This window comes from Ptychodera flava, chromosome 21, assembly GCF_041260155.1.
Source record: "Ptychodera flava strain L36383 chromosome 21, AS_Pfla_20210202, whole genome shotgun sequence".
Taxonomy (NCBI): Eukaryota; Metazoa; Hemichordata; class Enteropneusta; family Ptychoderidae; genus Ptychodera; species Ptychodera flava.
The window spans coordinates 6,437,117-6,449,722 of record NC_091948.1 but is presented as its reverse complement, the minus strand read 5'-3'; the positions used below and the strand labels follow the sequence as shown (position 1 = coordinate 6,449,722).

The 12,606-nt window shown below is 38.5% G+C and overlaps 1 protein-coding gene across 2 annotated transcripts; it reads right to left on the bottom strand.

The window, feature by feature from the left end:
• Positions 1–1,867: 1,867 nt before the first annotated feature.
• Positions 1,868–7,847, bottom strand: LOC139121229 (translocon-associated protein subunit beta-like). 2 transcript variants are annotated; one of them, XR_011549246.1, is made up of 5 exons: positions 7,706–7,847; positions 6,945–7,105; positions 6,477–6,684; positions 2,766–3,781; positions 1,868–2,482 (listed from the first exon to the last, which is right to left on the bottom strand). XR_011549246.1 is itself a non-coding variant. In XM_070685935.1 (5 exons), exons 1-5 carry the CDS (start codon positions 7,709–7,711, stop codon positions 1,936–1,938), a joined length of 573 nt encoding a protein of 190 aa, XP_070542036.1. In that variant the 5' UTR covers positions 7,712–7,847; the 3' UTR covers positions 1,868–1,935. The 2 variants fall into 2 exon arrangements, 1 of the variants encoding a protein (XP_070542036.1); XM_070685935.1 differs by having other exon boundaries at positions 1,868–2,055; positions 3,704–3,781.
• Positions 7,848–12,606: the final 4,759 nt, after the last annotated feature.

Below are 12,606 nucleotides of genomic sequence, written 5' to 3'. Positions count from 1 at the left end.
CGGAGTGATTTGGTTACATGCAAAGAGAGTCCGTAAAGAAAGTAGTGTCTGAGTTTGAGTTTTCTAAGCTGTGCAATGCTTGCCCACTTTGAGCTTCAAATTTGTAAGCTTAGTGAAAAATGAGTTAAGCCCCAATATATTATACAATGTCGATGGAAACTTTGTAGAGTTCACTGTCATGCAGAGAACTTTAAATTTGGTTATCCATAGTCTGCAAGGAAAGTAGTGGCTGGATTTAAGTATTCCCAGTAATTCTTACATGTATTCTGCTTGAGATTAACATGTGAATGATACGTGATACAAACCGTTTTGTATTCCTACGGATGTGTAAAGTGAGGTGATGAGTTCGCATCAGCAAATGTCCCTCTAAAGGAAACAAAGGCGAGTACATGGCCGTGTGAGGGCGTTTCTAGGCTCCCCAAGGAAAACAACGGTCCGCCGGAGCCTACAAAAAGTTCCAAAATGGCCGAATTTTCCCTCTTTTTCTCGAAATTCAAATCATTAGACTTGCTCTGCAGATTTAGTGATATATTGAAGGACATAATTGATTTTTTTGACATAAAGCCACCTAGCAGGTCAATTTTTGGATGGAAAGCCTTCACAGGTAGGTAAGCTTTAATCCAGTTCAAAAACTAAGACTGTTACATTCTTTACAGAAGACATTTACCTACGAAACAATCGCGCGCAGACTTGCATGCCTTAGTGGAGATGAGTTAGTTCTCTGTCATGCGCCTACTTTGGTTATCTATACTCCGCAAGGAAAAAAATAGCTGAATTTGAGTTTCCGACATAAAATTTTCGAATTTCGAAAAACTAAGCCATTGAAAAGTCTTCTTACACCAAGAGCCTTAAAATGAACCTCCACAAGTGGTATATCAGAAAAGAATTGTAAAAGTTTTAGAGTCCAAATATGTGTCCCTAGGCGCATTCTACAGATTTGTAAGGTTGGTGATAAATGAGTTAAGCTCCAAATATGTTATTCAATGTCTGTGGAAACTTTGTAGACATTAGTAAGTTCACTGTCATGCACAGTACTTTGGTTTTCCGTAGTCTGCAAGGAAAGTAGTAGCCGAATTTGAGTTTTACAACATGCAGGAGGAATTCATAACTTGAGATTAACACGTGAACGATACGTGATACAAACCGTTTTGTACTCCTATGGATGTGTAAAGTGAGGTGACGAGTTAGCGTCTGAAAATGTGGTCTGTCCCCCTCAAGGAAACAGAGGCGAGTATTCGGCCGTGTGAGGGCGTTTCTGGGTACCCCAAGAAAAAAAGTCTGCTGGAGCGGACAAAAAGTCACAAAATGGCCGAATTTTCTCGTTGTTTTTTCTCTCGAAATTCAAATCAATAAACTTCCTTTGCAGATTTAGCGATATATTCAAGTACATAATTGACCCTTTTCCTACATACAGTCCCCTAGAGGTCAATTTTGGGTGAAAAGCCTCCGCAGGTAGGTAAGCTTTATAATATTTTAATCCAGTTCAAAAACTAAGACTGTTACATTCGTTCTAGAAGACATTTACGTAACAATCACGCAAAGACTTGCATGCCTAAAACTCTTACTACGGTGTTCTTGTAAGGTCAATGCGCAACTTGTTCAAGTTAAAAATGGGGTAAAATTAGAAAGTCTGCATTTTTGATCAATTGATCTCAGAAACCACTCAATTCATGGCTATTTCATAAGTAGCATAAATGGCCATGCTATCAGAAATTTACCATTATGGAGTAAATTATTTCATATTGCCTTTTATGAATAGGTAATATCAAAGAAAACTTTCTGAGCTACCAGTTTGTCATATTGTTTTCATTAAAAGATCATACGCCTGAACACTTGCATCACTGGGAAAAAAACATTCAAATCTGTGTTAAAATATCAAACACGTTTATTGGCTTTTTTCAAATTGAAAAATAACAGAATCAAATTCATTTTGCATCAGTGTTTCTTGGATTTCTTTTCGACTGCTTGTTCATATCTTGATTTACTTCTATACCAAAGCATGAACGGAATACCGATAGAGGGCAGTGTCATCACGGCGAATGCGGCCCAGTCCATCTGAAAAGTGACGATGAGAGGCCAAATTAGTGTTGACTATGCTGACCATTCTTGTGTTCGTTTGAAATAAAGCAACTTGGCCAAAAAAAAATAATGGGTTTGTTTCTTTGTATCTTACAAAAATAATGCACCACTTTAAATTTTATGTTTGTTTTTGTTTTGAGCCAATAAGATTCAGCTTCAAACAAAATAACAAAGAAAACAAACCAAATGAGGAATGTGTACAAACAATGGTTACTCTGACACTTTGCATGATGACAGTGGTAACTTAATTTTGTGTATGTGATCCTACAGATTAATTAATGTTACATTTTCTACTGTGTGCAACATACTGTCAATTTTTACAAACAAGTTTTTCACAAGTCACAAGTCTAGATCAATGTGCACAAAGATGAAAATCAAAACCTTTATATTTTTGAACTTAATTCTTTTCCTGCCAAGTCCATATTTCATCACCAGGTCAAGGTGGTTAAAATTAATGAAACACTACGTATTCCATATGATGTATTTTAACATAATACTAACCGTACATTTGAAGGCTGTTGAAAACATAATACTGTAAAGTTGATTTTTTTTGGACAAAAGATGCTATAACATACTAAGCCAAGTGGGTGAAAATACGTCATGTTTTGGCTCAATACCGCTTTTTACAGACTTGGCTGATGGGGAAGTGATACAGTTATTACTATCTGGCAGGAAAAGGGTTAAACTATGATATCTTCAAACTTCTTATACAATAAAATACATGTGAAGATCCAAAACAATATCTTGTGCTTATGTACCCACTGAATAATCAAAAACATTCTTTTTTGATTTGAACTACCAGCCACACAGGCTGAATAAGAAGTATATCTCTAAATGTTAAAATGCTGCCAAATTCCAAAATGTTCAATGATACGACATCTATTACCTTTTTTGTGAAATTTAAGACAATGTGCAAATTTCTGTGATGAAAATTTCATGTTCCTAATTACAGACATGTGAAAACTTACACCATAATTGCAAAGCAAGAAAATTAAAACTTGGCAGAAAGTATCAACTATTTTGTTGATACTGTTTACCATTAATTTCAAAACAATTTTCTTGATAATCTCAACCCAGCTGAGAAATAACTGTACTTGCTTTTTTCTTTCATCTATTCATTTATTTATGGATTCGTAGGAAAGGAAGTTATAACCATTAGCATCTGTGCCAACTCAGAACCATCTTTTTGAAATTCTCAATGTGAGAATGATGCAACATTTTCAATATCAACAGAAGATCGAATACTGTCGTTAACTGACAGTACGCACTGTATGTGTGCTATTCAGTAAAAAGGTCCATACCTTGTGGTCTACGAAGAAGAAATGAAAGCTAAGTCTTCCTCATGGCATCAGTCAGGAGCTAATGTGCAGTGTCTGGGAAGCTTACAGCCAATTGGTTGGCTGAAAATCATCATGTTGAATTATTTCCCAACAGCCAATCATGTAGGGAATAGCCCTAATTTCAGACTACTTAAGTTCCTTTAAATAATGAACATCTAACAATTAGACGTAGCCTTCCAAGATGCTGCACATTGCCAGGAAGCTGATGGTGAAAACTTGAAGACACATAGATGACATACACTATGAAATCCTGCATGTGAGGGAAACATTTGAAAGAAACTTACATAATGTGGTGAAAATTTTCTGTCAAAGTCTCTGAGTGCCATGATACCGCCCTCTCCAGGTGCGCTGGTGTAACCAACCTAGTTCAAAATCAAGCAAACCAAAATGCAGCTTGTCAGCATGGTATATTGATGCAGAATATCCTGAGCATAGTATATTTCAACAAAAACATTTCAATGGCATACAGTCATGTTGAGTGGAGCATATTGCGAGTTTTGCTAATACAATAATCTGACTACATTATTCCACTCACTCTTCACCGAAGGGGTTTCCTTTGTTAATTTGCAGCTATTTTCTGAGTACATTTGTTGTATGGTAGGTAAAGTGATAAGTCAAAACATTTATTTCATTCTTTTTGAAAGGTGGCGTTGCACACATCTTTCAACACACAGTTTTCAAACAATATAATTCTCATACAATATAATTTCAAAAAGCAGAGAACTTAAAATTTAGAATAGTTGCAATAGTTTAGTCAAAGGATAAAGGGGTACACATTAAGGGTAAAAACCTACATTTTGATATAAATAAGAACAATTAATTTAAACACTTGACATCATTTTTTCAAATCTAGTATGTCATTTAAAACTAGAGTTAACGTAGAAATACAACAATTTAGTTTCGCATAATCTATTCTCATTTTTAAATGGCAAGAACCGAAAGATTGACATTAAAAACATGATTAAAATCATGTTAAGCAGAATAGAAATAAATGGCTCTTATTCCTAGCCACTTTACTGTAAAACATAATTCCATTTTTGTGGTATAGTATTTCAAGAATCCAATGAGAAAATTTCAGGCAATTTGACCAGGCCAGAAGGAAGTTACATTCTTTTGAAAGATTTAAACTGGGAGAAAAAAGAAGCCATGAAATCATGTGATTTGCATTAAATTAACTCTTCTTTCTCAGCCAAATTGTAAACTCTTTGTCATGCCTACAAGAAAAACCCAATAATATTTCAATCTTTGGTTTACAAATTACTCAAAACTTGAATGAATTTTGCAAAAAAAGTAATATTTGGCCAAAAAATTTGTGTAACATGCAACACAACTGTAAAGTATGTATAACGATTTTACAAATATGAAACAAGCTGACTTTTTATGGTCATTCTCCCCTTTTCCTTGTTCACTTGAGTGTACAAATCCTAATGTTATTTCACGGACAAACACTGGTATTTCACACTACCAATATTAGTCTGTGTATTGCTATCTTCATGAAATGAAGACAATAACATCACATAATGTGGAGAAAACATGAAAAACAACTTTCAAATTTCAACTTGTTCTAAGGGACCGTTCAGTTTTTACAGCCGGGGGGGGGGGGGGGGGGGTGGGCAAAATCCAGGGGGGGGGGGGTCATCATAATTTTGGAATCCGCAAAGGGGGGGTCATCGCTTTTTCACTGGTAGGAAAGGGGGGGTCACCACATTTTCAAAAACATAATACCAACAATAAAGTTCACTTTATGCCATGGCCATGATCGACCCTCTTTACCGGCGGGCCGCCTTCGGCGGCCCACTACAATAGATATACATTATGTATTACCCATGACCCTCTTAACGGGCAGACGCCTTTGGCGGCCCACTCCAATTAGGTTTACTTCATGCGATGGCCATGATCGACCCTCTTTACCGGCGGGCCGCCGCGGCGGCCCACTACAATAAATTGACTTAATGTAATACCCCATGGCAATCTTAATGGCCGCACGCCTTCAGCAGCCCTGTCCAGTAAAGTTTACTTTATGCAATAGCCATGATCGACCCTCTTTACCGGCGGGCCACCTTTGTTGGCCCACTAGAATAAAGTTGACTTTACGTAATGGCCCATGACCCTCTTAACCGGAGGGCTGCCTTTGGCGAACCACTCCAATAAAGTTTACTTTATACAATGTCCATGGACATAAGTTGTCTATGGAAATGAAGTTAAAAATTGCCTTACAGTCGTCCTAATTAACAGACGTTTCAATGGATGTGGCTGAGAAGTTTGTGCACTGGCATCTCTGCTACACGAATAAAGTGCGCCGCGTACCGGAGTTCAAATCCAAACCATGCGGGTAAATTTGACATATGGGTTTTGTTATTTTTCAGCAGGGGGGGGGGGGGGGGGGGGGGGGGTCAGTCATCAAATTTTTTCGTCTGACAAAGGGGGGGTCATCTTTTTTCACGAAAAATGCAGGGGGGTCTATATTTTTTTTTGAACAACGCGGTGACAAGATTTTGCCCCCCCCCCCCCCCCCCCCCCCACGGCCGTAAAAACTGAACGCGTAATTAAATAAGCTCCCTAAGGACAACCACAGTTGAACAGAAAAACTACGATATTGTGGGAAGCATGAATCAGAAAAGATACTCTGATTTACCAGAAAATGTAGATCCTGTGTTTTAGCCCTAAGTTTAGAATATGAATTTGCCATTATTCTTATTCTGTTTAGAAAGATAGGTTTCCTTTAATAACCTATAAATGCAGTGTTCAACTTCACAGAGGTTGTGTTGTCAATACAGTCTATGTCCAATGTGCAGTGCTGGTGTTGACGAGAGAATTTTATTTGCACCAAAGTCCCTCCAAACACTGATGGGTGGAGGGACAGTGTTTGGACTAATATCAATTTGTCAACTGTAATATTGCATATTTCATGTAATGAATTGTGCTTTTAAAGGTAAAACTTCACATAATCTGATGGAGAGACGAAAATATACTTTTCTTGAACAAAATAATGAAATCATCATCAAAAGTTACAGCTATTGTCCCTGTCATATTATTTATGCATTCATTTAAAAGTACCTGAGTTGGTGCTCCCTCTTGTGGTATGTATGAGACAGTTGCTGCGGTGAAGTTGAAGAAGCCAGCTTGCTGAGGTCTCACGATGAGAGTGTGCGAGACATTGCTACCAGGTGCAATACGGTCCCACGTCACTAAATTTTTACCCTGAACAGTTTGGAAGTCTGGTTCTGGGAAAGTGTCATCCTTCAGTTGTACATTCAAAGCAGCACTGTTGAAAAAGTATGTAAATAGTGTTGAAAATACCCAAAACACTTACAAAAAACTCTATGACACCATTCTAGGTATCTGCTTTGGACTCTCAATTTTTGAAAATCACAGGTTGCCTTTTGCCATTTCTCAACGAATTGCACTTATAGTACATCAAATCATATGATCACACTAGTCTTTGAAACTTGCAAACCATTTTATCCATAATTTGATATGATTTTGATCATTGTAAATGAACTTATTTACCACTGGGATACTAACCTTGAGCCAACATTATAAATGTTGTATGCCACTGTCAGATCTTTGCCTTCGACGAGCCACTGGTTAAGTATGTTTTTTGAAGCAAGAAGTCTGGCTCCAGTGTCTTCTGTGTGGCCAACTCCGGCCAGAAGAAGAACACTGACTACAACAGCAAACCGCAGCTGGAAACGAAGAAACATATTGTCTGTGAGCTCTTTCGCTGTTTGAAAAGTTTACAGATCGCCGATTAATACAGTGAAGTGTCTCGATGTCGTGAATTAAATATGCATGACCCCTACCAAAAGAGAATCATGATGGCAATTCAATAAAGTTTTTCTTCATTGATGCGTTAGAAGAGAACAAAGGTGTTTCATGTTGTAATACAGTATGCGTTCAAACGTAAGCAACGCGACCTCTCGATTAGTCGTCTACGTTTGCTCTTCTTATGTTTCAGGTGGGACAGAAAGATGGCTCCCAGTTACAATAGACAACATCTTACTGCGAGGTATCACTTTGAAGTTTGAAGGGCATCATAAATCGCGGAAGTCCCACGATAAAGACCAGATGTGACACGTAGCGTAGTAAACCTCGCGAGGGCTGTAGTACAGAGTAACAGCTCTGATAAAAAATCTTGAAATTCTACGATCGAAGATCAATACAGATAATATTTGAGAGATATAGGTATTGTACAGTAACCGTACGCCAACAAATCTGACCATGATGTGCCCAGAAGATGGCAAAATTCAGCAAAGTACTACAGAATACCGGAACCACCGACTCACCATCATGGTTCCTTTAGGGTCAAAGAGGCAGCACCAGATGCAATATTTTCATTGGTCAACTTCACACAGCTGACTGTCACCTGACATGATTCAGACGCCCTCTTTGGGTGGCAAAGAGAGAATGTTTATCTGTATCAAGTTCCAACTTTTCCGGACTGGTAGGCAGGCTAATGATTTTCCGAAACAAATTGTTGCCAATTACTATCGAAGAAAACTATTTCTGTTGTCGAAACAGAAAGAAATTTGCCCCTAGAAAGGCTGACGGAGAAGAGTATTGCAATACATCGCAATTAAGTCAGGTTATATCCGCGTATCTGGAGGTTCAATTGATAATTTGACCCTTCCTGAGTGAGTTGACTTGAGGGGATTTGATCGGTGACTCCCCCCTGTATTCACGAAGACAAAATGTTTTATCAAAGGGTACTGCAGGCGTTATTCGTCTAGAAGTTATGATCGATAAATGTCATGTATTAAACTTTTTCATAAGGCTGCTGCGTTCACAAAAAACAGTAAGGGGGCTGGAGGAATTCAGGGGGATTCGAACATTTTGGGGGTAGTTGAGGGGGGAGACAGGAAAGTTTTGCTCTGCCTATGGGGAGGAACCTGAAAATTATTTTGTTCCCTTCTACTCTTTACGATTCCAAGGTTTGGTAGGTAATTCAATGAAAAATGAATACAATTATTCTAATATTAGTAATAATTGAACAACAAAATCTAGAACCTTTTTGTTCCATTTCATTAATTTTATTATTATTATCATTATTATTATTATTATTATTATTATTATTATTATTATTATTATTAAGACTTTATTTCGGACTTTGCCGTCCATATCATCATTACCAAAACAAAGCTTACAGAGAAGTTACTTTGTGAGAAAATGATGGTTGAAATGAATACATTTGTTCCATAATTTCATGATCTCAGATGTGAAACACAGACTCACACTCTTGTCGCACAATTGTGTTGCTACATTTCATCAGTCGCTGTCTTAAACCATAAATTTGCTTTCTAAGCAAAGCATCGAAGTTATTCTGTTTGATCTTTCACCTGACATTCATTCTAATTATATCGTGCACCCACCAGCCCAGTGGAGCGAGGCCTTGAACACGTTATAACAAGCGTCTCAAGTTAAACGTCAATAATATAATGCGCACCTGTTACTTTTTCCTAAATTTAGTTCGATGCCTCAGAAAACGCAAATCGGAAGGTCATATCCAATCTCTTACTCAAAGCACATATTTTCATACAGCACACGTAGGAACGAAATAGTGTCCGATACCTGGTAACAGGTGCGGCTATACTTTAACTTTTTGACGTTCTGGTTTTTTGTTTGTTGTTTGTGTTTTTTTGGCCTTGATTTTCGCACTGACCTTGCTTCAAACTTGAAAGATGAACATCGTCAAGGGCAATAAATAGTTTTCATTCAAATATCGTATTAACCAGGTTCACACTCAGGCTCAGAGCTGCCTCTGGTGCATCGTGCAAGAAATTATTGTCTGCTAATTTTAGATAGTTGCCCATCATAGTCTAATTCTGTCACAATGACGTCACGTTGTAAGAATGTTAGGTGTTGCCGAGCAATTGTTCACTGACGACAAACCAGATTTAACTCCGCTTTGAAATGGAACGATGACAGGTGTTTTGAACTATAACAGCGTGTCCCGGTATTGTGGCCCGAATTGTCCTCTGACTTTGAAAGCTGACGCTGAAACAAATGCCGGCATCATACGATCGGAGGCCAGACGATCGGTGTGGCTCCTAATATGGAGGCCATCGCGGTTTGCTCACACGGCGCTTCCATGGATTTGTCGACGTCTTCTGAGCCTGTCCGTCAAGCACAGTCAGTCGGAATATAGCAACTGTATGCTTATGGATGAATAAAGTACACTGATGACATAACAGGTGAGATCTTTTTTCCCGGTACACGAGTCTGATGAATTAAAGACGTTTCACATTGGGTGTCTAAGTTATTGGCATGGGTTTGGCATCAGGCGATTCCAATCATTTTCGCTCAAAGTCGTTTGTCAAGATATTGAACAAACTCACTTGAAGCGACTCCAAAGTGATTTATAATGTATTTGTAACTTAAGTGTCAGACAGCTACCCTTACCTAATGTTATTATTATCATTAGACGAGTTCAGTTCAGCAGTTTTGATAAAAGGAATGTGAAACCTTCCATAATTCTGACCATATCTCTATTCATTCAAATGTTAGTGTTAAATTAGAGTGAATGTTACATTTCTTGAATTTCATTGAAATGAGAGAAATTCATATCTTTGAAAAGTTGAAGAATTGTTTTCGTGAAGCACGATGAATACTGAGTCGTTCCTTCGATTCGTTATTTCTGCTGCAATCATATATGGATCAAGATCACTTGCTATCAAAATGATGTACAGCGAATTCTTTGGAAACGTTTTGTGCGATACTTGTATCGCAGTAAAAACCAGATAAATGGAAAGTCTGTTTCGGGGTGTATATGGCGTCAAACAGCCAAATGAAGACAGGTAAAAATTGGAAGATGCCCTTCGAGTTTTTTTTTCTGGCTGTCTGAGATTCAAGCTCAGATAGAGTTTCAGGGTACGATTTCTAAGATTCAACCATCGTCGTCGTTGTTGTCGTTGTCGTCGTTGTTGTTGTTGTTTGTTGTTGTCGTTGTCGTCGTCGTCGTCGTTGTTGTTGTTGTTGTTGTTTGTTTGTTGTTGTCGTTGTCGTCGTCGTCGTTGTTGTTGTTGTTCTCGTTCTTAGCCCTTTAGGATGTATCCATATCCTTTTGAGAAAAGCCGAATTCATAACAACTATCAATACACGTAAGGATCATCATTTACAAGTACTAAGTTATCAAAGTAAAGTTAAGTTTTTGAAATATACTTGGTTTTGCATCCCATGATAAGCTTTAACTTATTCTGTAACATGTGCGCTCGTACGTCCCTCCACCAGCGTTAAAGACTCGGAAGCTTGAGTCAAGATGTGGATACTAACATCTTGGAAATAATTTACCGTGATAGAAAGAACTTTTCTCGGGGTATTTGGCAAGTTCTATCCCGAACTCTATCCATGATGACGCCCTAGGTCTCGCTTGTCATTAATACTGAAATTTTTATAGTTTATCAGTCCCCCTTTTTTTCTGTATGCTTTTTGGTGTATGAGCTGGTTCTCGAAATAAATAAATAAATAAATAATACGAAGCGCTCTCTGTGGCCACTAAATTGCCGACTCTGCAGATCTGGGTCCACAATCCCTTGAGGAAACTCAGTTTTGTGTAGGGACCACGTTCAGTCGGGAAAAAGGGAAATCAACATGTGGCAATTATACAGACCTTTCCATCCAGGACCAGCAAGTGTTGCATATTGTATGCAACTTGACTGTAACTTGGGAATTATGAAAGTTCAACTGTTAAATCGCAAACTGTGAATCGGCGGTTGAAATATTCAATGTGAATAGGAAATAACAAAACCCCGATCGTCTGTTAGACGGTAATTTACTTTTGACGATGTGCCTTCAGAAAGATCTGAAATTCCCTGACAAAATTTTTTCTGGCCGCAGAAATTTAATGGTCAGTAACCTTTAATAAAGGCGGACTATTAAACAAAGGCGGACTATTAAACTTCACATAAAATCCCCCCGGCACCTATCCAAAAAGCAAATCTAGAAGTTATTCCCGTGAGGATGGCCAAACAAGACACCCCCGAATTTCGTCCGGTTCATACACGGACTGTTACACGGTCCCGTGGTTTATAACAAGAATGGGCTCCAGTTTCTACGAACAGTATTCAGACTTTCAGGCCACGCGTGATTACTGACTGCCAGAATACATATAACATCGGCAATTAATGAAAAAGTATTTTTTTTAATCGAATGTGAATTTTGAGAACGTTCATTTAACCTACCAGAACAGTACTGTCGCATATTTTCACAAACTAGTTTCAACCGGAATCGCACGATTTCACCTCTGCAAGTTAAAGCCCCAATATCTGCAACTTTTCGTATTCTCATTGTATCTCGCGTCTTCATTCTGCATGACCAAATGTAATTTCGCATTGGATACTCTATGGTCAAATTTTCGCATTCTTCATGTGAGAATGTCAAGTCTTCATGTCCAAATAATCGCATTTTGCACCTCATCATGTCATGTCGTAATTACGAATGTCAAGTCTTCATGTCCAAATATTCGCATTTTGTACCTCATCATGGCATGTCGTAATTACGAATGTCAAGTTTTCATGTCCAAATGATCGCATTTTGCATCTCATCATGTCATGTTGTAATTACAAAAGGCATGTCGTATTTACAAATGACATAGCTTAATTTTGGCAGGGATTCAACGCCGTGGATAATTTAGACTGAAAATTCAGTCATGTATGGAGTTGGCGGAGACCCATACACGACTGAATCGTGTAAATTTGTATTTTACAAAAACATGTCTTGATATTTAACTTTTGTAAGGGGGGGGGGGGTCAGTCAAAATTTCTGTCTTAGAGAGGGGGGTTACTCAAATTCATCAGGGTTGGCAGGGGGGTTACTCGAAATTTCAGTTTCCGATGAAATTCCTCCGACCCCCTCCCCAGGCCGTAAGTAGGCCTAATGGCGGCTCCCCTAGAAATGCAGTTTTCAGGCGTTGTCAGATCTTGCCGTGCAATTGACAGTAGCTTGAGGTTTTCAGTGTTGTCCTTATATTTAAAAGTAGCCAGGTAATTTAAGAAAGTAGACGGGTGGACTGCAAGGGAGCAAAGCGACCGAGCGGCGAGTGAGCGTAGCGAACGAGGGCGGAGAGCGCGAGAGGGGCGTGTCTCCCTCTCGCAAGGCGAAAAATGAAATTTTGGAGCGGAAATGGTGTTCTCTGGTGGCGTGACATTTGACTAATTAATATTTAGTTGAGACTGAAACAGTACTTTTGTTG

Bases quoted from the DNA above. Each gene is read 5' to 3' on its own strand.
- LOC139121229 (XM_070685935.1), bottom strand. The intron at 6,685-6,944 runs GTTAGTATCCCA...CTTTTTCAACAG, and splicing joins ATTTATAATGTTGGCTCAAG to TGCTGCTTTGAATGTACAAC. The intron at 3,782-6,476 runs GTACTTTTAAAT...ATTTTGAACTAG, and splicing joins AAGAGGGAGCACCAACTCAG to GTTGGTTACACCAGCGCACC.